We start from the raw sequence: 25,036 nt of genomic DNA, 5'->3' as shown, positions 1-25,036 counted from the left end.
TGGGTGTAAATCTTCGAGACCTGGGATTAGACAACTGTCTTTTAAATAGGACACCAAAAGCACAAGCATGAAAAGAAAAAAATAAAAACATTTGACTTCATCCAAATTAAAACCTTTGTTATCAAAAGACACTATCAAGAAAGTAAGAAGCAAGCTACAGAATGGGGGAAATATTTGCAAATCATAGATCTGACAGTATCCAGAATATATAAAGAATTTTCACAAGTCAGTAACAAAAAGATGTAAACCAATTTAGAAATGAGCCAGGACTTCCCTGGTGGTCCGGTAGCTGAGACTCCAAGGTCTCAATGCAGAGGGTTCAGGTTCAATCCCTGGTCACCTGCTAGATCTCACATGCTGCAACTAAGACTTTGCATGCTGTAACTAAAGATCCCACACAGACAAATAAATAAATACAAATAAAATATTTTTTAAATGGGCTGAATGATTTGAATAGACATTTCTCCAAGAAGATATACAAATTGCTAATTAGCACACTGAAAAGATGTTCAACATCATTAACTGTTAAGGAAATGAAATCAGAACTTCAATAAGATAACACTGTTCAAAAAACCAGAAAATAAATGTTGGTGGGGATGTGGAAAATTCCCAGTGTTGGTGGGAATGCAAAATGGTGCAGCCACTGTTGAAAATACTTCAGTGGTTCCTCAAAAAGTTAAACACAGAGTAAAAATATGACCCAGCAATTTCATTTCTAGGTATATAACCAAGAGGAGGAAAACATGTCCAGGACTTCCCTGGTGGTCCAGTGGTTAAGAATCCACCTGCCAATGCAGGGGAGGTGGTTTCCATCACTGGCCCAGGATGATTCCACATGCCTCGAAGGAACTGAGCCCGTGTATCACAGCTACTGAAGCCTATGTGCCCTAGAACCCATGCTCTGCAGCAAGAGAAGCCACCACAATGAGAAACCTGTGCACCGCAACTAGAGAGGAGCCTCCACTCACTGTAACTAGAGAAAGCCCTTGTGCAGCAATGAAGACCCAGCACAGCCAGAAAAAAAAGAATTCCTGGACTCTGCTTAAAAAAATTATGTCCACACAAAAACCTGTGCACAAATGTACACAGCAGCATTATTTATAACAGGCAAAAAGTGTGTTTCCACTTCTGGGACACTCAAATGTCCAGCAATTGAAGAATCACCAGGGATCTTCGCAACCCAGGGATCGAATCCAGGTCTACCACAGTGCAAGCAGATTCTTTACCATCTGAGCCACCAGGGAGCCCCCGAAATCCACATATAATACCTTACACAAAAATTAATTCAGATGGGTCAAAGATCTAAATGCAAGTGTTAAAACTATCAAACTCTTAGAAAGAAACATAGGTGTAAACCTTTGAAACCTTTGATCAGTTAGTAGTGGCATATCCATACAATGAAATGTAAAAACAAGTGAAATATTTACAAGCCACCACACGGATGAACCTGGAAAACATCATTGTTCCCTGAGGGGTCCAGCAGCCCAGGCTGACATTTCTTGTCTTACAGTCCAGGGAGGCCCCAGCCTCCACGATCCAGAAACTTGGGAACACTCAGGTCCAAAGGGTTACCTTCTTAATGATCCCGCCTTTTGAAAACATCTGAAGATCTGATGGACTCCATTCTTCAGGTTTGCCCTCTGCTTTAGCTGATTCCTTCTAAGGTCATGCTCTTGGACATCAACCACTATTTTTTTTTTAAATCTCTGCAATTAAAAAAAAAAAAAAATCTTGGGACTTCCCTGGTGGTCCAGTGGTTAAGACTCTGCACTTCTACTGCAAGGGGGCGCAGGTTTGATCCCTGGTCAGGCGACTGTGATCCCATCTGCTGTACATTGTGGCCAAAAACAAAAAAAGGCCTCCTTTCTTTTTCATTTTCAGCACCCACCCAAATTTCTGAGCTTGAGTCCTCCCTGCAGAGGTGGCTGCATACCTCATGCATGGCCTGAAGTGTGGCTAATGTGGACCGAGTGTCTGGTCCACACACTTGTTTATGCCTGAGGCCCCTGCTCTGTCAGGCTCCATTCTTGGCTCCAGACACACTGCAGTGAGCAAAATTAAGTTCCTGCGAAGTAAATCCTCCCGAAATTTACATCCTATTGAAGGAAGACCAAAAAGCAGATGCTGAACATTTTGAGTGATGTTTTTGGCTTTGAAGGAAAATTCAGCACAGTAGGGGGATAAAGGGTCATGGGGGGCAGGTGTGTGTGTGTGCTTGTCCATTTAAGGGGAGACGGCAGAACCCCTCTCAGCTTGAAGTGTTTCTCAAAGAGTCGTAGCCCCAGTGTCCTGACAGACAGGGAACTCGTGAACAAGCAGACATACCCAGACTGTTGAGCAGGCCAGAAGTAAACTTCCTTGCAAGACCTGCCCAGCAGTATGGCCAGAGACAGGCAAATCCAAACAGCTCCAGGGTCTCTTTCATTTTTTAAATTTTTGTTTTTCTGGTTTTGGTTAAATAGCATGCAGGATCTTAGTTTCCTGACCGGGGTTCGAACCTGCACTCCCTGAACTGGGAATGGAGAGTCATAACCACTAGATCACTGGAGAAGTCCTAGGTCTCCTTTTAAGGTCAAGTTTAGCTGGGGTGCAAAGAGGGCAGCTTCAGCTCTTTGAGCAAAGGGAGTTTGTAAGCAGCCGTCTCCAGAAGGAGTCTGTGGCCTTTGGGAGGAAGTACCTCCTTGTCCTCACCTTGATGAGAGCTGCTCGGGATCACTTTCTTCCTCCTGGAAGATCCTGGTTTTGGGATCCTAGTGGTCAAAGGCCTGGCAAGACATCACTTAGCTATGGAGGTTGTTTTTAAGGTAAAGACATGAGAATTCACACCTTTTGTGTGTCTGTCAACCTGGGAGCACTTGCAATGTCACCTTGCAAAGGGCAACTTGCAACCCACCAATTCTGTGACTTAGGGTAAGACACCTAACATTTTAGGCCTCTAAGAATGATTAGAGTGCCTACTTCATAGTGTTTGGTGAGGAGTAAATGAAATGGTGAATGTAAAGGGCTGGGTCATGGGACTTCCCTGGTGGTTCAGTGGTTAAGACTCTGCACTTCAGTGCATGGAGCTCAGGTTCGATCCCTGGTCAGGGAACTAGGATCCCACATAACCACACAAGGAAGCCAAAAACAAAAACAAAAAAGGCTAGGTCATGTCTTATAAAGCTAAAGTAATTGAAACAGTGGCAGTGGCATAAGGATAGACATATAGACCTATAGAATAGAGAACCCAGAAGTAAACTTGTATATATAGTGAGTTGATTTTCAATAAGAGTGCCAAGACTATTCAATGCAGAAAAGACAGTCTCTCTTCAACAAATGGCATTGGGAAAACTAGATATCCACATGCAAAAGAATGAAATTGAACACTTAGATTATGCCATATATAAAAATTAACTGAAAATGAATTAGAAACCTAAATAAGAGTGAAGACCATAAAACTCTTAGGAGAAAACGTGAGGACAAATCTTCATAATCTTGGATTTGACAATGGTTTCTTAAACATGATACCAAAACAGAAACAACAAAAGAAAAAAATAAATTGGAATTCATCAAACTTAGAAATTTTTGTACATTAAAGGACACTACAAGAAAGTGGAAAAAAAACCCCTACAGGATGGGAGAAAATATTTGAAAATCATATATCTGATAGAATCCAGAAAATATAAAGAAATCTAGGGCTTAGCAACAAGGCAACCTGATTGAAAAATGGCCAAGTGACTTGGAAAGAGGATAAACACATGGCCAAAAAGCACGTGAAAAGATGTTCAACATCATTAGACACTACTGCTGCTGCTGCTGCTAAGTCACTTCAGTCGTGTCCGACTCTGTGTGACCCCATGGATGGCAGCCCACCAGGGTCCCCCGTCCCTGGGATTCTCCAGGCAAGAACACTGGAGTGGGTTGCCATTTCCTTCTCCAATGCATGAAAGTGAAAAGTGAAAGGGAAGTCGCTCAGTCATGTCTGACTCTTCGGGACCCCATGGGCTGCAGCCTACCAGGCTCCTCTGTCCATGGGATTTTCCAGGTGAAAGTACTAGGGAAATCCAAATCAAAACCTCAGTTAGATACCACTTCTCACCTACTGGAATGGCCATAATTTTAAAAAAAATTTTTTTTAAAGGGAAGTAAGTGTTGATAACAATGTGGAGAAATTGGAACCTTCATACATTACTGGTAGGAATGTAAAATGGCACAACTGCTGTGGAAAATGGTTTAGTAGTTCCCCAAAAAGTTAAACATAGAATTACCATACAACCCAGCAATTCTACTGCTAGGTATCCATCCATACACCAAAGAATTGAAAACAGGGACTAAAACAGTTACCTGTACATCCATGTCCATGGAAGCATTACTCACAAAGCCAAAATGGAGAAACCACCCAAATGTCTATTAATGAAGTAATGGATATATGTGGTATATCTATAAAATGTAACATTATTCAGCCATAAAAAGGAAGGAAGTATTGACACTGGCTTCAACATGTATAAACCTTTAAAACGTTACACCAGGGGAACTTCCCTGATGTTCTAGTCATTAAGAACCCGCATGCCAATGCAGGGACATGAGTTCGATCCCTGGTCTGGAAAGATCCTATGTGACTCAGGGCAACAAAGCCCATGTGTGACAATACTGAGCCTGTGATCTGCAACAAGAGGAGCCAGCACAGTGAGAAGCCCACGCACCGCAACTAGAGAGTAACCCCTGCTCACCACAGCTAGAAAAAGCCCACGTGTGGCAACAAAGACCCAACTCAGCCAACATAAATTAAAAATTTTTTAATTATTTTAAAAGACCATTATCTTAAAGAAAAAAAAGATGACTATTATATGAGTCCCTTCCCTGGTGGCTCAGATGGTAAAGAATCTGCCTGCAATGTAGGAGACCCAGGTTCGATCCCTAGGGAAAATCCTGTGGAGTAGGAAATGACAACCCACTCCAGTATTATTGCCTGGAGAATCCCATGGACAGAATAGCTTGGCGGGCTAGGTCCATGGGGTCCCAAAGAGTCGGACACGACTGAAGTGACTTAAGCGATGCAAACTTTGAATGTACTTAATGCCCCTGAATTGTACACTTGACAGTGGTTAAAATGCTAAATTTTGCTATGTGTATTTTGCCACACACACAGAAAAGATGAGGCATTGTCTTTCACAGTAACTTGTCCATAAGAGCATCAGGGATCCTATAGAAGGATGGAGAGTCTGGGGAGCCTGCTCCCCGCAAGAATGTGCAGTCAGGGTGGCAGTCTGGCGGCCAAAAGAGGGAGCTGAAAGGTGACTGTCATCAGTTGGAGCCAGTGTCAGAAGTGGCATCTGTGTGACAGTGATGTTGGAGGGTTTTAATTGCTCCTGAATTAATGTGCTTATTCCTCACCCCTGGGGCACCTGGGTTTAATTACTGTCTTAGGTCACATATGCAAATGAGTCTGCTATCATTCCTGGTCCCCATGGATGGCAGCCCTGATTACCAGCCCTCACGCTTTGCAGCAAGATGGGCAGGAAGAAGGGGGGGATGCCACTGGCCAGGCTGGCCTCCCCCTTAGAGCTGATGAGCAGAATCGGATAAAGTGGTACCCTGCCTGCCCCATTTATGGGTCTTTGTGAGCTGACAAGTTCAAGGTTGTGTCTGGGGAGTTGTTGCTACCTGAAGGCACCGGGAGGTTGCTTGTCAACAGCAGAGGAGCCCTGGAGGACCTAAACCCCCAGGGCTCCTGGGGACAGAGGATTCTTACAGGAAAGGAATGGCACTGGGAAGATGTCAGCCTGCAGAAGAGACCGTGGACCCAGAGTGGCAGATTCAAAAGCAGCTGCCTTCGGGAGACAATGGCCAGGGACTTCCCTGGTGGTCCGATAGTTAGGACTCCAGCCTTCCACTGCAGGGGACACAGGTTTGATCCCTGGTCAAGAAACTAAGATCCCACATGCTGCGCAGTGAAGTCAAAAAAAGGAAGATGGCCAACTGCTGCCTTCTAGGAATGTGGGCCCGGTGTTGTCAAGTTTTAATGTCTAATGTCAATCCATTAGAACCCAGAAATTGGAATTTTTACAAGAAATCTGTTTTAGATTCTTGACAACTAATTTGAATTTAAAAAGCACTAGGCTGCCTGCTTTTTGGGGTGGGAGTTAATTGGGAAGGGGCTCAAGGAACTCTTGGGGTGTTGGGAATGGTCTGTCATGGAGCAGTGCTGGTTACCGGGTGCGTTTTTTAAAACCCACCAGACTGTACACTTGACAGGTTCATGTGGACTTCCCTGGTGTCCAGTGGCTAAGACCCCACGCTCCCAATGCAGGGCACCCTGGTTTCATTCCTGGTTGGGGAACTAGATCCTACATGCCACAACAAAGACCCAGAGCAGCAAATAAATATTCAAAAAAACAACCACAGTAAAACAACAGGTACCTGTGACTGAAGGTAAATCACACCTCAGGGAATTTGGCTCAGTGGGTCCCCATACTTCTCTAGGGTTGCTATGAACTTGCTGCTCTAAACCCTGCCCCTGTTTTGTTCAGTCACGGCCACAGGTGCTTTCTAGCTCTCAAGAGCTTCTTCTCCTTTCCCTATGCCCTGGACCTCTTCCTTTGTTGTTCATGGACTGCAGCATGCCAGGCTTTCCCCATGTACCTCTTCCTACAGAAGTGTATCAGCATTTGATGGTCTAATTCATTCTATTCTGGGTGGGAGGCTAAGTTGATGTGACCATTTCTTTTTTAAAATTAATTTTTATTGGAGTATGTGTACGTGCATGCCAAGTCACTTCAGTCTTGTCCGACTCTGCAACCCCATGGACTATAGCCTGCCAGGCTCCTCTGTCCGTGGGGATTCTCCAGGCAAGAATACTGGAGTGGGTTGCCATGCCCTCCTCCAGGGCATCTTTCCAACCCAGATATGGAACATGAGTCCCTCAGGTCTCTGGCCCTGGTAGGTGGGTTCTTAACCAGCTAAGCCATCAGGAAATCTGCTTTATAAACTTGCGTTAGTTTCTACAGTATAGCAAAAGGAATCAGCTATATGTATATATGTTCCCTCTTTCTTGGATTTCCTTCCCATTTAGGTCACCACAGAGCGGTGAGAAGAGTTCCCTGAGCTACACCGTCATCTCTAACTAGTTATCTCCTCTATGTACAGTATCTGTAGTGGACATGGCCATCCCAATCTCCAGATTCATCCCCCCCACCATGTGACCATTTATAGTACTTACTCTGTGTGTGACCATTTGGCAGGGGTCTCCAACCCTCAAGACAGATCAATACTGGTCCATGGACCTGTTAGGAACCAGGCTCCACAGCAAGAGTTGAGCTGGTGAAGCTTCATCTGCTGTTCCCCATCGCTTGGATTACCGCCTGAACCATCATCCCCTAGTCCCAGCGCCAGTCCATGGAAAAACTGTCTTCCATGAAACCAGTCCCCGGGGCCAAACTACGTAGAGAGCTGATTCGACATGGAATTCTTAGTCAAGAAGCAGGCTCTTGTCCAGGCTGCTGCTGCTGCTGTTGCTAAGTTGCTTCAGTCATGTCCAACTCTGTGAGACCCCATAGACAGCAGCCTACCAGGCTCCGCCGTCCCTCAGATTCTCCAAGCAAGAGCACTGGAGTGGGTTGCCATTTCCTTCTCCAATGCATGAAAGGGAAAAGTGAAAGTGAAGTCGCTCAGTCGTGTCCGACTCTTCGAGAACCCTTGGACTGCAGCCTATCAGGCTCCTCCGTCCATGGGATTTTCCAGGCAAGAGTACTGGAGTGGGTTGCCATTGCCTTCTCTGCCTGTCCAGGCTTCCTCCCTGTAAATGGCTCCACTTGCAGTTCTGGGACCTGTGTTGACTGCCTTCAGCTGCCGTCTTCCAGTCTCAGCTGCATTCATTAAAATAAAATTACTGGGGCCGGAGGCACAGAGCATTGCCAGGCTCAGAGCTGTATACTGGAGTCAGCTAGGGAAGTTCTGTTTAACACTGAGCCTCTGGTTTCCGCTCTGAGGTTCTGATTTACTTGGTCTGGGAGGCGGGGGGAGGGGGTGCTTCCCTCCCAGTGGTTACGATTCTGCCTTCTAGTGCAGGGGGTGCGGGCTTGATCCCTGTTCTGGAAACTAAGACTCCCACATGTTGCAGGGTATAGCCAAAACTTTAAAAGCTTCTGAGGAGACTCTAGTGAGTGAAAAGTCGCTCAGTTGTGTCTGACTCTTTGCTGTATCAATTCAGTTCAGTCCAGTCGCTCAGTTGTGTCTGACTTTTTGTGACCCCATGGACTGCAGCACGCCAGGCCTCCCTGTCCATCACCAACTCCCGGAGTTTACTCAAACTCATGTCTGTTGAGTTCATGATCTGAGCCACAGTCAGCTCCCGGTCTTGTTTTTGCTGACTGTATAGAACTTCTCTATCTTTGGCTGCAAAGAATATAATCAGTCTGATTTCAGTATTGACTACCTGGTGATGTCCATGTGTAGTCTTCTCTTGTGTTGTTGGAAGAGGTTAGGGTTAGGGTTAGAGAAGGCAATGGCACCCCACTCCAGTACTCTTGCCTGGAAAATCCCATGGACAGAGGAGCCTGGTAGGCTGCAGCCCATGGGGTCGCGAAGAGTCGGACACGACTGAAGTGACTTAGCAGCAGTAGCAGCAGCAGGGTTAGGGTTATAGTCCATGGAATTCTTCAGGCCAGAGTACTGGAATGGGTAGCCTTTCCCTTCTCCAGGGGATCTTCCCAACCCAAGGATCGAACCCAGGTCTCCAGCACTGCACTCAGTTGAGTGCACCAGGGAAGCCACCAGGGATCGAACTGGGGCCTCCTGCATTGCAGGCAGAGTCTTAAACAGCTGAGCCACCAGGGAGACTCTAAGCTGTGGCCAGCTGAAGTTTGCAAACTACACTGCTTCAAATTTTCAGTTGTTTTGTTGCAGGGATCAAGACAATCACAGGTGAAAAACCAATGTTTGTATTACAAGGTTAACATTAAAAAAGAAAACACAGAACACAAGTCCAGAGACTACTAACAAGAGCTACCAGAGATGTTTACTTCAAAAACACTTGGAAACTTAGAATCAGCGTTGCTTGTCCTGCTTCAGTCAGAATGCCCAGGAAAAGGCTGATGGTTTGTATTTCTTCCTGGCTTACTCCTGCCCATCCGTGTCAGCAACATGCTGTTTCTGCTGGGTGAAAAACTGTCAACCGTCCCCAGGGGCTCAGCATCCCCAGGGCCAGTGAGACCCCAGTAGCCTTCCTTCTGGGTGGAACAGATCTGAAAGGGCTCCTATCTATCCTTTAACCTGAGTGACGAATGCCTTTAATTACTGATCAGAAAATGGGCTTTTCCTGAAGGCTCCTGAAATGCAGGAGACAGAGATGCAGGTTCGATTGCTGGGTAGGGAAGATCCGCTGGAGGAGGAAACGGTAACCCACTTCAGTATTCTTGCCTGGGAAATTCCATGGACAGAGGAGGCTGACAGGCTTCAACTCAAAGAGAGTCAGGCACGACTGAGCGACTAAGCATGGGAAATGCTGACATGCAACTAAAATTAGCCATCTAAGTTTGTATGAACAGTCCAGGCAGACTGTCAGGCCTCATTCCTTGTAGAATCAGTTTTCAGATGGGAACCAGTCATGCAAAGCTGGGATTAGTTAGTGGTTTTGGCTGTACACAGGAGGGCTGCATCACATTAGGTAAAGTAGGGTCTTCTTATCTGGAGATGAAGGATGGCTTCAGACATTTGTGTGTGGTTGCCAAGTTCACAAGGGGTGGTGGCTGTGATAAGATAGGAGTCCTGCTATTCAAATATTAATCTAGGTATTACTGTGAAGCTATTCTGCAGATATAATTCAAACCACTCACTGTTGACTCTGAACAAGGAATTTTCTTGGATGATCTGGGTGGGCCTGAATCAGGTGAAAGTTCCTAAAGCAGGGTTTACACGAGAGGAGTTTCACCTGAATGTGGAGTTTTCCTGATCACCCTCCCTTCTAACTGGCCAGCCTATGGACTCTCTGTCATGCCCCACAATCACAGGAGCCAATTCCTTGTGATGCATCTCAATATTGTGTATGTATCTTCTACTTGGAGAAGGAAACGGCAACCCACTCCAGTATTCTTGCCTGGAGAATTCCATGGACAGAAGAGCCTGGTGAGGCTACAGTCCATGGGGTCACAGTCAGACAAGATTGAGTGACTATCTTCTCCTGGTTCTGCTTCTTGGGTTAAACAGATAGATGAGCAATGAACAAGAATGTCCACAAGGGGGCCTCGCCGGGTTCAGTTCAGTCGTGTTTGACTTTGCAACCCCAGCACACTCGGCTTCCCTGTCCATCACCAACTCCCAGAGTTTACTCTGGTGATCCCCTTCTCCTCCTGCCTTCAATCTTTCCCAGCATCAGGGTCTTTTCAATGAATCAGTTCTTTGTATCAAGTCAGCATCAGTCCTTCCAATGAATATTCAGGACTGATTTCCTTTAGGATGGACTTGTTGGCTCTCCTTGCAATGCAAGGGACTCTTGCCGGGTATTAAAACACAATTCAAGGGATTTTTATCAAATCAGGGGAAGAAAACAAAACACTAGTAGAACACCAGACCTCAAGGGGCAGAGGGCAGAGAAGCCACAGTATTTTCACCTCTTGCTGGTGCTCATTCATTACTCCAGACAGTGCTTTCTGCAATGCCAGCACTTCATACCTGCAGTACCCAAGGCAGTGGGTATCAGCGACATGGAGCTTCTGAGCACTTGAGATCAGGCAGATGAAAATAAGGAATGAATTAAATTTTAACTTATTTAGCTGCTTTTGAGGTACCCTGTGAGAGCTCTGCATTTTTCTCTCCCCAACAAGCTTGGTCCTGAAGTCAGGCCCTGCCTCCTGGCACTGGCCCAGCCTCTGCTGCAGGGCACAGGTTGACCCCCTGTCACTTTTTCCCCAGCATGCCCTCCCCAAGGACTTATACAACATCCTCCACAAACTCCTGTTCCTTCTATCCTGACACAAAGCCTCTGGTTCTTGTAGAGGTGCTTCCTGAATATCCAAGATGTGAGGACAGGCTCAGACACCACTTCATACACACAGGGCATATATATACGGGTCACTCAGGCCTTTTTATTTTGCACATGAACCCACTGGACACCTCAGAGATGACAACCTAGATACATGTGGCTCTGGATACTTGGTGGGAGCGAGGTGAGAAGAACAATGATTTGGGCCAAGTATGTGATTACAGAGCTAGGGTTTCCAGCAGGGCTCCAGATGGTCAGGCATGGCTTCTGTAGCAGGTCTAAGGAAGCAGCGGGGACGTCACAGGACGAGGAGAGGGCAGGTAACTACCAGAGGCCCCTGTGGACATCAGCGGGGGCCTCACACTGCTCGGTGACATCAGATGCAGGTCTAAGGAGCCAACGACTGACTGCAGGGGCTCGCCCACCCACAGCTTACTTGGCGAGCGGGTTTCTGAAGCTCCTGCCGGCAAACTTGGCCTTGCTGCCCAGTTCCTCTTCAATTCTTAGGAAGCAGAAAGAGAGATGGGGAGAGAAAGACAGATGTCAAACTTCAATGCAATAAATTTTCCCACCCAGAGAGGTAGTCAAGGACACACTTCTTGCTAGGAACTTGGGGACTCAACCCTCGCTCAGTCTGCCCGACTAATCCCTAAATTTGAGCTTCTTGGAGACACCAGGAATAGAACATCTGGGCTCTCCTCATGCACCTGTTCTCCTTCCTGCCCTGCCTTCCTAATATAAATAGTAGGACTGTGACTTCTTAGAATACTTAAAAAAGAAAAAGAAAAAAGATTTTTAAAATGAAAGGATAACCCAGTTTCTTGAACTAATAAGTGGTACAGGGCAAAAAGGCGGGGGCACTTATCAGTGTGAACTTTGTTTGGATCCTGATGTCAAAAAAAAAAGTCACTTAGCGACGAGAGAGGAGACAGGCTAGATGAACAGACCCAATGTTGACACTAAGAAATTACCACTAATCGTGGGAACCATTATGGTAGAGTGGTTATGTTAAAAAACAAAAGTAAGGCTTTATCTGAAATATACACAAGTGAAATCACAAAATACCTGGAATTTGCTTTAAGATTCTCAGAAAAGGGTGTAGAGACAAAACACGGAGGAATACGAACAGCGGGTGCATGCACGTGATGGAGAGGAAGTACGGTCTATTATTCACTTATATTTTATATGTTTGGCATTTTCCAAGATAAAGTTTTAAAGATGGGGTAATGTGGGAAGACTTATGAAACAGATGTTCCTTTTCCCTTCAAGACTGGAAGAAAAGAACAGAAGGGCAGGTCACCCTGTGTTTAAAGGCAAAGCTTCTCAAGGACAGAAAGGGGAGAGACTAGAGTGTCCGAAGGAGCTGAACATTGGAAACCCTGCCGTTTGCCCTTCAGCAATTTTTCTTTCTTTCTCTGAGCTCTGTTATCCTGTTCACAAAACAAGGCTGGAGAGTCAGAGAATCACTAAGGCCTCCTTGTAGCTCCCCCAAATTCTAGGTTGCAATTGTCCAGAGGGGAGCAGTTCCCTCTCCCACCAGGAGCCACCAGGCAGTCGTGCGGAGCAGGCCCGATCCAGGGCAGGGCTATCAGGTGCCTAGTGACTGGCCCCAACCTACCACGACTGGGGCCAGGGCGCCTGACCCACCTCGTACCGCAGAGCACAGACGGGCTCCTCCTGGGGACCAAACCCACACTCAGCGTGGGCAGCTTCTTACCTGAGGATCTGGTTGTACTTGGCCAAGCGCTCGGATCGGCAAGGGGCACCAGTCTTGATCTGGAAGGAGAAAACAAAGGCCACAGCTGCTTACAGTGGACACTGAATCCTCTCGGAAGCTTTGGGCAAGGGGAGGGTGCCAGGCATAGAGACAGCAAGGCCTTAAGGAGGCTCTCTGACCTGGGAAGGGGGGAAGGAGGCACCCAGGACTCCGTTCTCTCCACCCCCACCCCAGATCTGTGTTCGTGTCAGGGAGCTCCTTACCTGCCCCGTGCACAGCCCCACCACCAAGTCAGCAATGAAGGTGTCCTCAGTCTCCCCGGAGCGATGAGACACCATGACGCCCCACCCGTTGGACTGGGCCAGCTTGCACCTAGGAGCCAGAGAAAACCAGATTGGCATGGCTCCACGGCTCAGGCACTGCAGCCCCTCCCGAGCCCTCAACTGCTGGGACGAGGATAACCTTCAACCTCCCCTAAAGGCCCAAGGACGTTCTCTGCCCTGTAGTCACATTTGGAAACCTAGTGGGTTTAGCCTCCTCGAGAGAGGTGTGTGTGTGCCCTGACTTTCTCCATGTGAGATGGAATCTTGAGTGCACGGTCATCCAGCGGTCAGGACCAGGCCACAGCTGCCAAATGTCCCGGTCCCCTGGGGGCCATCACTAACTTTAAATGCCACCAGGAGTTCCAACCAGGAGCCCCCTCCCCACCACCAGGTTCAGGCCCCTCTCTTCACAACAGCTGCCCCTGGAGGGAGGGCACTCACGCCTGCAGGGACTCGGTCACAGAGCCAATCTGGTTCACTTTCAGCAGGAGGCAGTTGCACGATTTCTCGCTCACGGCCTTGGCGATCCGCTTGGGGTTGGTCACCGTGAGGTCATCCCCCACCACCTGGATCCCTGCACTGGCAGTGAACTTCTGCCAAGCTTCCCAGTCATCCTGGTCGAAGGGGTCCTCGATAGACACCACTGCGGACAGTAGAGTGTGTTTCATCAGGGTGGCCTCCCAGGCTGCTGACCAGCAACACCACTGGAGCCCCACCTCCCCCGAACTGAGGCTCACCTGGCCTCACCCTTCCCACCTGCAGACAGCCTGTCCCTAAAGCAAGTCCTGGAAGGAGTCCGCCCTACCCAGCCCTCCTGTGACAGGGAGCACGGTAATTGCAATGCTGAAATCCCATGGTCGTGGAGGCAGAAAACCTGCTGCCCAAGGGGTTCTCAGTTTAGTGCCACCGAGAGTAAGAACAGGGCTGAGGACCCAGAGGGGTGATACTGGGGTGCGCGTCCCAGCCCCATCTCCACCAAGGCGCTCAACGCTAGACACGGGCACCCAGGCCCTGCCTGGTGTGAACACCTGTGCCACTGTTGGCCGAGCGCCCCTGGGCAAGTGCTAACCCACTCTCTGCCTCAGTGTCCCCTCTCCCGTGTGCAGGAGTGCCCGGCAGTCTTTGCCTCACATCTGCTTATTCAGGAGGCTGTTGTGACAGTGACACAGGCGCTCACACCATGTCGCCACCGCGGGGGCGCTACCCGCCACTCACACCCGCAGATGCCCTGGGAACACTCACCTGGGTAGTCCCTGATGAAGGACTTGTACAGGTTGGCCAGCTCGTCGGGTGTGATGTACCTGCTGGGGTCATCGGGCGACTTGAAGTCCAGGTCATACTTGCCCGACCTGTAGAACTCAGAGGCAGCTACGTCCATGCCGATGACGACCTTGTCGCTGTAGCCAGCCTTGCCGATGGCATTCTTCAGCAGCTCCAGGGCTGGAAAGAGATGGTGGTGATGACTTTGGATACCAGGCCAGCTCTGCCCAGTGGGAACCGTAACATAGGGAGGATAAGGTGCTCTGGCCCCAACCACCAGTCTCAAGATTCCAGGAACCTTTTTATGTTCTGGGGCAAGAAACCTTTGCTCAGGGCCACAAGTGCATGGCCAAGTTGGAAACTGACTCTCAGAGGCTTTTTCACTGACAAACGCTCCCAAATTTAGCACCAAAGAACAGCTGTGCTGGCCAAGATACAGTTACAGTGACCAGCTGAGATCAGCTGTCCCGAAGAACGGGCTTTAAATAGAGCCAAGACAGAGGATAAGATGATTAGACAGCATCACCGACTAAATGGACATGAATCTGAGCAAACTCCAGGAGAGGGTGAAGGACAGGAACCCTGGCATGCTGTAGTCCACGGGATTGAAAAGAGTCAAGACACGATTTAAGTGACTGAACAACAAGGCTGCGATCCAAGAGGGAGCCCAGTGGACTGACAGGGAACCCCACGCTGTGGCTCTGCTATCCAGGTCCAGGCTTAGGGTCAGCCTCACTTAGGAGCACTGCCTATAGGGAAACTGACCAAGACACTGGCTACTGTTGCACAGCAAAGGTGCCCAAGATTCAAACCACGTGAAACGGCTGGGTTTTTATAAGTTATAATAGTTGAATGTCAGCTATTGTGTATGATTGACCCAAAGGTCAGGATGGACCTTTCCTTCCACTAACCATCCCTGAAGCCCATGAAATATGCTTGCAACCCTAACTTTTTCTTCTAAAACAGAAAACTCAGCCATGAATTCTTCTCCTAAGACTTCTGTATCCTCTGTTCAACTCTCACATTTAATTCTGCATCTAAGGATTCAAAGTGAAACAAAGCATGTGCGGCATTACTGCGGCTGAATGACCTGAAACCTCAGCATGCCAGTATCCTTAAACAGGGAGCAGGCTGCACACTTTTGCCATCGCTGGGGAGCAAGGATGGTAGGAGAACAAACTGCCTCTCGAGCCCACTGACAGCCCAGTTTAAGCAAATCATCGGGCCATTCAGAAGTCAAATTAATAAGAAAACCTCTTTTTTTTTTTTTTTAAAGGAAGTGCTAGTTTCTTAAATCACAAAGGGTTTTGCGATTTGGTACTTGATGAATGGAAGGTGGAAAAGGCAGACTGGGGGTCGGGAGGAGCACCGCGGTGCCCAGGGTGGGGGCTCCCCTGGAGCCACTACCTTCTTTGTTCTCCAGGATGTTGGGGGCAAAGCCGCCCTCATCTCCCACGTTGGTGGCATCCTTCCCATATTTCTCCTTGATGACATTCTTCAGGTTGTGGTAAACCTCTGCTCCGATGCGCATGGCCTCCCGGAAGTTTTCGGCCCCAACAGGAAGGATCATAAACTCCTGCATGGCCAGCTTGTTGCCAGCATGAGAGCCACCGTTGATGACATTGAAAGCCTGTGGGGAGAGAGGAGTATAGCTCCTGGCCCGGAGGGTCTCCCTGCCCCCAGCAGACCCACAATGCCCGGCTCCCGCGTGGAGCCCATGCATCAGTGCACTGCGGCCACCACCACAGGTGCACACAATCCAACAAGACAAGTATAGAGTGCCTCTCCCATCGACAATTAAGGAGATGCGTGCAGGGCAGCCGGGTCACCGCTCAAGGTCACTGTCAGCCGGCACTGGCAGAGGTGTCTGCAGCCGAGACCCCCAGAGCCTGCTCGTACCCTCGTGCTGGAGGGTCACATGTGGATGAACTGGAGAGGTGGGAGGTCTCAGGTCCCCCTGAGAAAGCAAACACTCCCTCCTCTGCACACGGGAAGCTCAAACCAGCTACTCACCGGAACTGGCAGGATGACCTCAGCATTGCCAGCCAAGTCGGCGATGTGGCGGTAGAGGGGCACCCCCTTCTCCACAGCACCAGCCTTGCAGACAGCCAGGGACACGCCCAGGATGGCGTTCGCACCAAACTTGGCTGGAACAGAACAGAGTTAAATGAAGGTATGTCTTACCCACCAGCCTTCCTCCAGCTGGCATTCCCGCCTGGACCACCACTGTGTGAGCCCTGGATTGTATTCTGAACCTCTTCATCTCTGTCACACCAGAAATACAACAGCCTTCTTCCCACATACATTCATCTGCTCTTGACCCAAAGAGAAAGCCCTTTCTTTGGTCTATGGAACTCTAGCAAGTTCTGCAAATTGCTAGACTACCTAAAGCACAGGCCTCTTCTGAGTAACCCTCCACACCTGCTGCTGTCAGCTGGCTGTACTCCTGATATTTAAAAATGTAATTTATGAACGTGAGGCAAGGACCACAGCTATCTGGTCACATAACTCATCGTTAGGGACATGACCTCTCCCCAAGGGACTTCAAGAGTCTTCAGGAGAAGCCACGACCATCCTGCAAAGGTTCCCCTTGGGCCACTCACACTTATTTTCTGTGCCGTCCATCTCTATCATCAGCTTGTCGATCTTCTCCTGCTCCACGACGTTCAGCTTCTGCAGGGAGAAGGGAGGGTGAGCTGCTTGGACAGAATGGTGCTTCTACCCGCACGCCCTGGGCCCTCCTGTCACAGAGCCACCAGCCCTGGGAACCGTGCAAAGCCCAGGTCGGTTCTGTGCTTATCCATGTCAGGAGAAAACAGGGAGACACAATACTGCCCTTCACAGGCTGTAAGAGCATCACGTAATTCTCCCAGCATTTTGACTTTGGGGGCTGTAAAACAGCAGAACTCATTGTTCTTTATTTGAAGCACTGTGCTCACCAAAGTCAGTTTCTGCTGTCACTCAGCTGTCCTCAATGAGGACGTCTGAGTATCTGATGGTAGGTAGTCCACAAGGCCAAAGTAAAAAAATAATAATAATCTTTATTTAATGTTTTACACCAGGTTGTGTGCGGCATGTGGGATCTTAGTTCCCTGACCAGGGATCAAACCTAGGTCCCCTGCATTGGGAGTGTGGAGTCTTAATCACTGGACTGCCAGGGAAATCCCCAAAATGTTTGATAACTGACCAAAATGAATACTTTTTGTGAGAGTTATAAAGTAACCAAATTGGCATCTTAAAAACTGGCTCAAAGTAATGAAATAAAAGTCAACATTACTTTAAAAACTTCACAACAGCAAATTATTTATCATCTTTCTTGTGTGTGGAGGGGGCCGGGAGGCTGGGACGGCAGAGGAGTGATGGAAACTCTGCCTGGGGACCAATCACCAGGTAAGCTGGGAATAGAACCAGCAGAGATGCCACTTGCCATGGGCACACAGAGTGGAGCTGGGAGAGGGACCACGCCAAGGAGGACCCATGAGGCCAGGCTAGGCCATAGGAATCTGGGAGGGAGGGGCTGGAGGGAGGATAAAAGCGACAAAAAAGTAGCTGAGCAGGTTGGGCTGTGAGGTCCCCAGCCCCACTTCCTCTACAGCAGCTCTACTTATATCTGTTTGCCATATTGAGGCTCCAAATAGGATTTTATTTAACAAGAGTTCTGCTGTTTAAACATATAATTCCACAGCTCATGAAAAAAACCAGTCAGTCGCCACTGAATGGGTACTACATTCAACATCCCTGGGAGCCACCCTTAAAATCTGGATCTTAACTCCCCAGAGGTCTAGATCATTGCTGGGAAACATCAAGGCTCTTGGAGCCTCCTGTCCCTCGGATCCAGTTCCATGCTCTGTTAGACATGGCCACACAGGCAGAGGGCAGGTCAGCAAAGGCCAAGTAATTCGCATGCACGACAGGGGAGCCCACCGGCTTCTTTAGCTCTCAGAATAAGCTCTTCTGTAAACAGGAAAGCCCCCCGGCCTGGACTGGGCGGCGGCGCTCTGATAGCATTAATATACATTAGTCATCAGGAGGCGGGTCCTACCTTGCTAACCAGGGCAGGCGCAATAGTTTTATTGATGTGCTCAACAGCCTTTGAGACACCTAGAAGGAATAATCAAATCAAATTACCGACGCTGATGAGAGGCTTGAGCAGCACTGCTGGAGAACCGCTCACCATATTCACCCAGATATTCAGAGCCCACCAGAGACCTTCAACGGGACCCCTGGCCCTCTCCTCCCGGAATCGGAGGGCTTTCTGGCCCAGTCTGAGTGCTCTTACCTAGGACCCCCAGGGGTTAGAGCCACACACAGAGCCGCCAAACAGTGTCTGGAGGGAGGTTAGTTGGCAAGACCATGCACTGGACAGGCCAGCTGCAGAGGCTAAAGGACGCCCCGTGTATTACCTGTGTGCACAAGGCTGGCGCCAGGAACTCGTTAATATACTTAACGGGTCTGGAGACACCTGACCAGCAGAGATTGACAGAGAAGGAAAAAAGAAAGACTCAGAAGAGAACAGGTTTGTGAAGGGCGCTGAGTGAGAAAAAGAGAGGAAACAGGAAGGTGGGGAGAAGGCAGTGGGGACCATGCATTCGGCCTCATCCTAACTGGGGTGGGGCGCGGTCCTCCTGCCTTGGGCAGGAGTCCACCTGGGCTGCCAGCGAGACCCCTCAGGAGAGCTCTTTACAGAAGCTGCCCCCTGCGGTGGAGCCGCCGTGACCCTGGCCCTGTGTCCCCTTCAACCTGACCTCACTCGCCGTTGCCCCTCCGATGCAGTGTCCCTGGACCATTTTCCTCATCTCCCTCCCCTGGAAGGTTGGCAGCCAACTCGTGCCCTCCATCTCCTTACAGTGTGGCCCTTGGGAGGGCCATGAACCATGACACAGCCTGTGCTCCGGCCTTCTCTCCAGAACCAATTCGCATCCCCGGGGTGACACTGCTCCATGGAGAGTGCAGTCCAGCCCTGTCTGCTTTTCTGTGACCTGGCCTCTGCCAGAGAGACAACGACTGCTCTATCCATGATGAGTCGGAAGCCTCCACCCCGAGACCACACCCCAGCAAGAGGCCAGCTGGCCGGGAAGGCCCTCAGAGCCCTCCTGGAGGACGAGAGGCTTCTCCTGAGGACTAGCTAACGTGTCTTCTTCTCCCTCGTTCCCTGGCCCAACCAGGAGTTCTTCACAGACTGGAGACAAATCGCAGGAGAAAGAAGAGTGAAAGCGCCTGCCCTGGGTTACAGGCTCAGGGACCCTGGCATCAGTCAGCCAGCTCTCTCTCCCTTGGGCGGTACACATGCTCGCCGTCCACACCTGGGCCAAATCAGAGGTCTCCTGCCCCCAGATGCGAGCTGCAGGGAGGAGGGAGGCCATGGTCGCCAGGGCCGAGCAGGCCTGGGTCTGTGCTCACCTTTCCCCATGTAGCGCGTCTTATCATTGTCCCGGAGCTCCAGGGCCTCATAGATTCCAGTTGAGGCGCCACTGGGCACAGCAGCTCTGAAGAGACCTGGATGTTGAGAGGGGGAGGGGGGGGAAATGTTTACTAATGATTAAGCAATAGCTCTCAGATCCCTCCCGGCACAGAGGGCATCTGCCCTCAGGAAATGGTCACTTCCTCCCAACATCGGGGAGACTCAAGATGGCTGCTCCTCCGGCCTCCCGTGCTTTTACGACTTTATACCGAAGACCCTACAGCAGAGCTGATGAATCTCTCTAGTTTTAAGATAAAGGTCTAGAGCAGAGCTTCTCCAGATTTAACATGCGCACACAGCACCTGTGGGTTAAAATACAGATCCTGAGACATGACAGGACATTTGAGTCCGCATCTCTGAAAGCTCCCAGGTGGTGCCCTGCAGCTGGCCCATGGACCACCCCCAGCCACACAGTCCAACAGAAGCACCATAAATCCACTTGCGGGATTTGTCATGTTCTAGAAGCTAGTAACCCATGGAAACACCAAGCTATTTTAGACAGTCTGGTTAGAGAGCACTGTTGCTAAGCTTCCCTTAGACAACTGAGATCGCGTTGCTAGCTTTCAAGTTTGGAAGGCTCAAGAGGAATCTCTACAGCTCATGTGCCTCAGCTTAGGCAGCAGTGAATGCTATTTGGAGGTTCTCTGCCTAACAGGACAGGCTGGAAGAGAAAAGGAATAAGGACAACAAAGGCGCAGAGTTAATGACACTAGAACCCAATCCAGTCCTGCAGATACAGAAGCCAGCCGCCTGGCTAAGCCTAGACTGTGGAGCAGAAAGTGGCAGCTGTCCTTGGAGGACAGACGGGGTCAGGAAAGGTACTGCAGAGATCCGGTTACACGGGGCAGACAGGGTTAGGGGAGCAGGAAGTGCAGGCAGCCTTCTTGAAACTGTCAGGGATTTCCCCTCTGAGAACTGGCGGGTGCGGGGATGTGAAGGCAACTCAACTGAAGAGGAAAAGACCAACCAAGTATCTCAGTCACACTTGGTTACATGCTTGTGTCACCACATGACTGTGTGAGCAGAGGGCCACATGTTCTTCTTTGTATCCAGCCCCTGGCTTTCTCTGTATCCATCAGCCCTGGACGAGGAGAAGAGTGATTCTACGGTCAGCTATGTACTTTGGCTGATAACGAGTCAGTGCAGCCTTGACTCTAACAAAGGTTAGTCTAGGTGAAGAAGGTCAACTATGGATTTGGGGTGATAACGTGTCAATGCAGGTTTGACTCTACTGCTCAGGTGAGAGTGTTGATGGTGGGGATGGGGGATAGATGGGAACACTCTACTTTCCACTTGATTTTGCTGCAAACCTAAAACTGGCCTAAAAAATAAATTCTAAGAAAGATATGATGAAAGGTTCTTAACAAATTTATGATTTCCTGGCCTTTTTATTCTTCCTGAAAAGGATTAAAACACAAAAGAGAAAGTCCCATTCATTTAAATATTAAAAGACATTAATTTTAGTCATTTTAAAGAGTTTCAAAGAAAATGCCTCCTTCTCAACAATCTTTTAGCACCCTGGGTCTTTTTTCCTTGTTCAAAGTCCGTTAATTTCCAAGTGGAAAGTTCCACTGTCTAAGTGAGCCAATCTCATAAACTGAAAGGAAATTCTTGCAATCTTCTGAGAATCCACAAGGCACATGCCTAGCAGCAATGGTGTTCTCATGGCAACCCCCACAGTAACCACAGGTAGACTTCTGCTGGATGAATCTAGACTTGAGGAGCCTTCACTTTCTGGGCAAGGGGGAAGGCAGGACAGGAAGGGATGGGCTGGAGGTTCCTCTGCCAGGCCTGTGATTCAGACCATGACTCAGCTCTGTCTGGCAGGTCTGTGCTCGGCACCACTGGGTGCCTCTCTGCCTGAAGCTCCCTTTCCAACTTCATGCACTTGGGCCATTTAGAAAATGGCTGAGATGTTGCTGGAGGTAACACAGGGGCTAGGGTTAGATTTTCTTAAAGTAAAAAAGATTAAGGAGGGAACATTTTAAGGGGGTCCCATTCTATTCTTTTCGAATGCGGGCAAATTCTTCCTATGTGGACTTATAGTGAGGTAAAAATACCAGCCTCTGGAATGTCCCAACACCCCCAAGTAAAAACTGTCCCTGATCCTCTAAGAGTGATTTCTGGAAGCAGAGATAAGAGCGCTATATATACCCTTATACTCCCCCTAATCTCTTTCCTTTTCAAGGAAGATCCATCCTACCACACCGTGCCTACTTATTTGGTCACAACAAGCTGTGAAGCAAACGAGTGACGCGCCCTTTTAGGGACAAGGTATCACCTTACCTCCCTACCTCAGTGATCTAGGAGCTGACCTGCGTCCTGCTCTAAATACCAAGAAGCACAAGGGCCTCTTGCCTCCCAGCCTCGGAGCACAGCCTACCAGCACCACAGACTACCAGCACGTGTAGATCAGAAAGAAAGGCTTTCCAGACCACAGGCTGTTTCTCGCCTAAGGTTCTGTCATTTGAAGCTTTAAAAAATGGAATGTGGTGCAAGGGACTATAGCAACAAAGGTGGCACATACCTTTCGCGGTGAAGAGATCAACCTCAACGGTGGGATTCCCACGAGAGTCAAAGATCTCTCTGGCGTGGACCTTCAGGATGGACATGGTGACTTTCTGCAGGGAAACACAGTTCACGTTTTCCATGAACCATAACGAAACCTCAGCTCATTATTCACGGGGTCACGTCTGAGGATTCCTAGACTAGGAAGAGTCTGCATATAACTAAAAATTAATGTAGGAAGGGTGACTAGAAAATGCCTGCTGGAAAGCAGTGGGAATTGTTCCTAAAAAGTAGGCGGGGGGCAGCTCTGAAAGGCCCTACTAACTCAGGGCTGGTCCTGCAAGCAAAGAAAGCCTGACCACATGTGTGCTGGTGGGATTGAAAAAAAATAAACTACAGGAGGAAAATCTGGTTTGTAGTGGAACAGTGAATTAAAAGCTGGAAACACAATTCATCAGGTAACTTGAGGCATCAGGAGGCTCTTTAACGGGTTGATATAGGATAATCAGAAATTATGAGTTTGGAAGGGAGGAGTGAGCTTCTTGGTCGGTGTGCTGTGAGCTTTGCCAATTTCTGAGCCTTTCAAACCTCACAGTGCTTGGGTTTTCAGCAAGACAGGGCACAAAAATAACGTTATCTAATTAGGGTTTCTTTCAGTGGGCATTTCACCCCAACTAAAAATCTTAATTATGAAAATCATGAATTGTACCTAGAGAAACGATTTTTTTGAGCACCAGGATATGCCAAGTGAAGAAGTTTCCTTTGAAAACACCTTAAAAAAAGGTGGGGGTTGCAGCTACAAAGAGTAAATATCAAAAGCTAAAAAAAAAAAAAAAAAAAAGTCCCCCTTTTCTTGCTTTCCCTCCCAGGGGATCTCCAAGGAATAAACTAATTGAACATCTTGTAAGACAGAGGTGGACATCTAATCACTGTTCAAAAGCCATTATCTAACTGGGCCCTCCTCCAGTTATCTTCTCTGGAATGTTCTGAAGCAGCAAATGGCATCTTTTTAAGTTTCAAAATTAGACATGAAGTCACGTGCGTGGCTTTGTCTTTGTAACAATGGAGTTTTTATTCATTAGCCAATAAAAAGACAAAAAGGCAAATTTGCTTAAATTTTTTCTCATTTTAAAATTCTAGTTAACTTTGGGGTTTGGGCAATCATACCTGTGTAACATTTATCACTGCCAAAAAGTTCCCTTAGGCCATTTCCAGTCACTGTCCCCTCATCCTCAGGCCACCACTGATTTACTTTACAGTTTTTAGATACACTTTTAAACACATATTCATTTCACTACCTCATCACACCGTTGTAAGATTTCATTTTTGGTTTCCTTTTAGTGATATAAGAGAAAGTAATCAACTTATTTTATGATGTAAAAATAAAGTTCAACTTATCTTTAAATTGTATAGAAAAACTTTTCTCCCAAGTTATTAAAATGCTATGAGCACACAGAGAGAGGAAGGAGTGTCTGACTGGGAGCCTGCACGTCTTTTTATCGGTCTAGACTGAACCCCGGACCAGAGGCAGCCTGGGCAGACCGGGCAGCCGGGGCCTACACGTGCCCCGGAAGCAGGTCAGCCGGCTGCCCACACCGCTCAAGGGGAAGACCACATTGCAGAGGAAGCAGCGAACAAGATTTCGTAAAATACATCCTTTTTATGTCAGATCAGGGGTTGACTGTTGGTGGCCAGCCTGGGGAGCCGAGAGCGGCTCGTGCCCGACCTGGGTGAGGTCGCCAGAAGGGCTTCCCAATGACTCCCCGGCTCCGCTGCAGTCTCTTCCAGGACAAGCGCCTTCTAAACCCACATTAGTCCCTGCTCATTCCGGAGCAGCGACGGGCTGGACACCTAGGCGCCAGGCCGGGGGCCACCAGCGGGAGGCAGGGGCGCGGGGCCCGGAGGGGGAAGTTGCAGCTTCGCGGGAATCTCTCCTTTCTCGGCCTCTTTGTCCATTTTCGTAAGGGCCTGGCTTTAATGAGCACGCAGGTTGGACCTGGAGCACTTCCCAAACCTTCCACCCTCGCCGCCTGCTGTCTTGGTGACTGCGTGTTGTACCCCTGATCTCCTGGGACAGTTACGCGGGCCCGTAACCCGTAATCTCAGGCTAAGCTGCACTTTCCCCTCCGGAGAAACCGGGCGCGGTGCCCCAGCGTCGAGCCGGGACTCTGGCCAGGGAGGCCAGTCGCGAGGGCGGACCCACCCCTTCCCCATCCCAGCCGAACCCCCCACCCGCAGTCTGACCGGCAGGAGCGCCCGCGAGCCCGGGGGACCCACGCGGCGCCCGCGCGGGCGCTTGCTCGGCAGCCCTTCCTCGAGTTCTCACCCGGCCGCCGGAGGTCGCCGCCCTAGAGAGAGGGAGAGAGTGCTGCGGACACCAAGGATGACCGATAAGTGGCAAACTCCGAGCGCTCCGACCACCCCGAGCTCTTCTCCGCGCCGCAGGACAGGACTTCCTGCCCAGCCCGGAGGGGACCCCGCCCAATCCCCGCCCCCTCCGCGACGCCTTGCCATTGGCTCAGCGCGCCGTCACTCGGTCTCTCGTCCGAGGGAAGGGAGGAGCTGCGGCCGCTGCGGATGGTTAGAGGGGGCGACATACCAGGGAGGTGGGGCTGGACCGGGCTGGGGCGTCCCCACTGCCCCAGCAAATGGGTGGGGTATGGACGAGCCCCAGTCCCCCTTCGTTCCAGTGTCCGGCCGAGGTCCCCCCCACCGGCGGAGAGCAATCTGTGGCTCTGGGGCCCCGAGGGAGAGGAGGGGCGGGGCAGCGCGGCCGGCATGAGGACTCGGGGTTCCGTCACGTACTCCGA

The 25,036-nt window shown here is 49.4% G+C and overlaps 1 protein-coding gene and 1 long non-coding RNA gene across 4 annotated transcripts in view; one reads left to right on the top strand and one right to left on the bottom strand.

The window, feature by feature from the left end:
* Nucleotides 1-17,557, top strand: part of LOC133227835 (uncharacterized) — a 56,718-nt gene extending 39,161 nt beyond the window's left edge. The window contains exon 2 of the long non-coding RNA XR_009729968.1: nucleotides 720-17,557. This is a non-coding gene — a long non-coding RNA (uncharacterized LOC133227835). The remainder of the gene's footprint in view (nucleotides 1-719) is intronic.
* ENO1 (enolase 1) lies at nucleotides 11,041-25,036 on the bottom strand. Of its 3 annotated transcripts, none has more exons than XM_061382847.1 (12): nucleotides 24,826-25,036; nucleotides 22,246-22,339; nucleotides 19,658-19,753; nucleotides 18,300-18,358; nucleotides 16,861-16,930; nucleotides 16,271-16,404; nucleotides 15,665-15,887; nucleotides 14,240-14,437; nucleotides 13,439-13,640; nucleotides 12,938-13,046; nucleotides 12,675-12,733; nucleotides 11,041-11,459 (listed from the first exon to the last, which is right to left on the bottom strand). In XM_061382847.1, the coding sequence occupies exons 2-12, from the start codon at nucleotides 22,328-22,330 to the stop codon at nucleotides 11,390-11,392; spliced, it is 1,305 nt and encodes a 434-aa protein (XP_061238831.1). In that variant the 5' UTR covers nucleotides 22,331-22,339; nucleotides 24,826-25,036; the 3' UTR covers nucleotides 11,041-11,389. The 3 variants fall into 3 exon arrangements, with proteins under 3 accessions (XP_061238831.1, XP_061238830.1, XP_061238832.1); XM_061382846.1 differs by lacking the exon at nucleotides 24,826-25,036 and adding an exon at nucleotides 24,553-24,736; XM_061382848.1 differs by lacking the exons at nucleotides 18,300-18,358; nucleotides 24,826-25,036 and adding exons at nucleotides 18,661-18,719; nucleotides 24,553-24,694.

This window comes from Bos javanicus, chromosome 16 (assembly GCF_032452875.1).
Source record: "Bos javanicus breed banteng chromosome 16, ARS-OSU_banteng_1.0, whole genome shotgun sequence".
NCBI classification, from domain to species: Eukaryota; Metazoa; Chordata; class Mammalia; order Artiodactyla; family Bovidae; genus Bos; species Bos javanicus.
The sequence above is the reverse complement of the archived record's forward strand: the minus strand, read 5'-3'. Positions and strand labels throughout refer to the sequence as shown.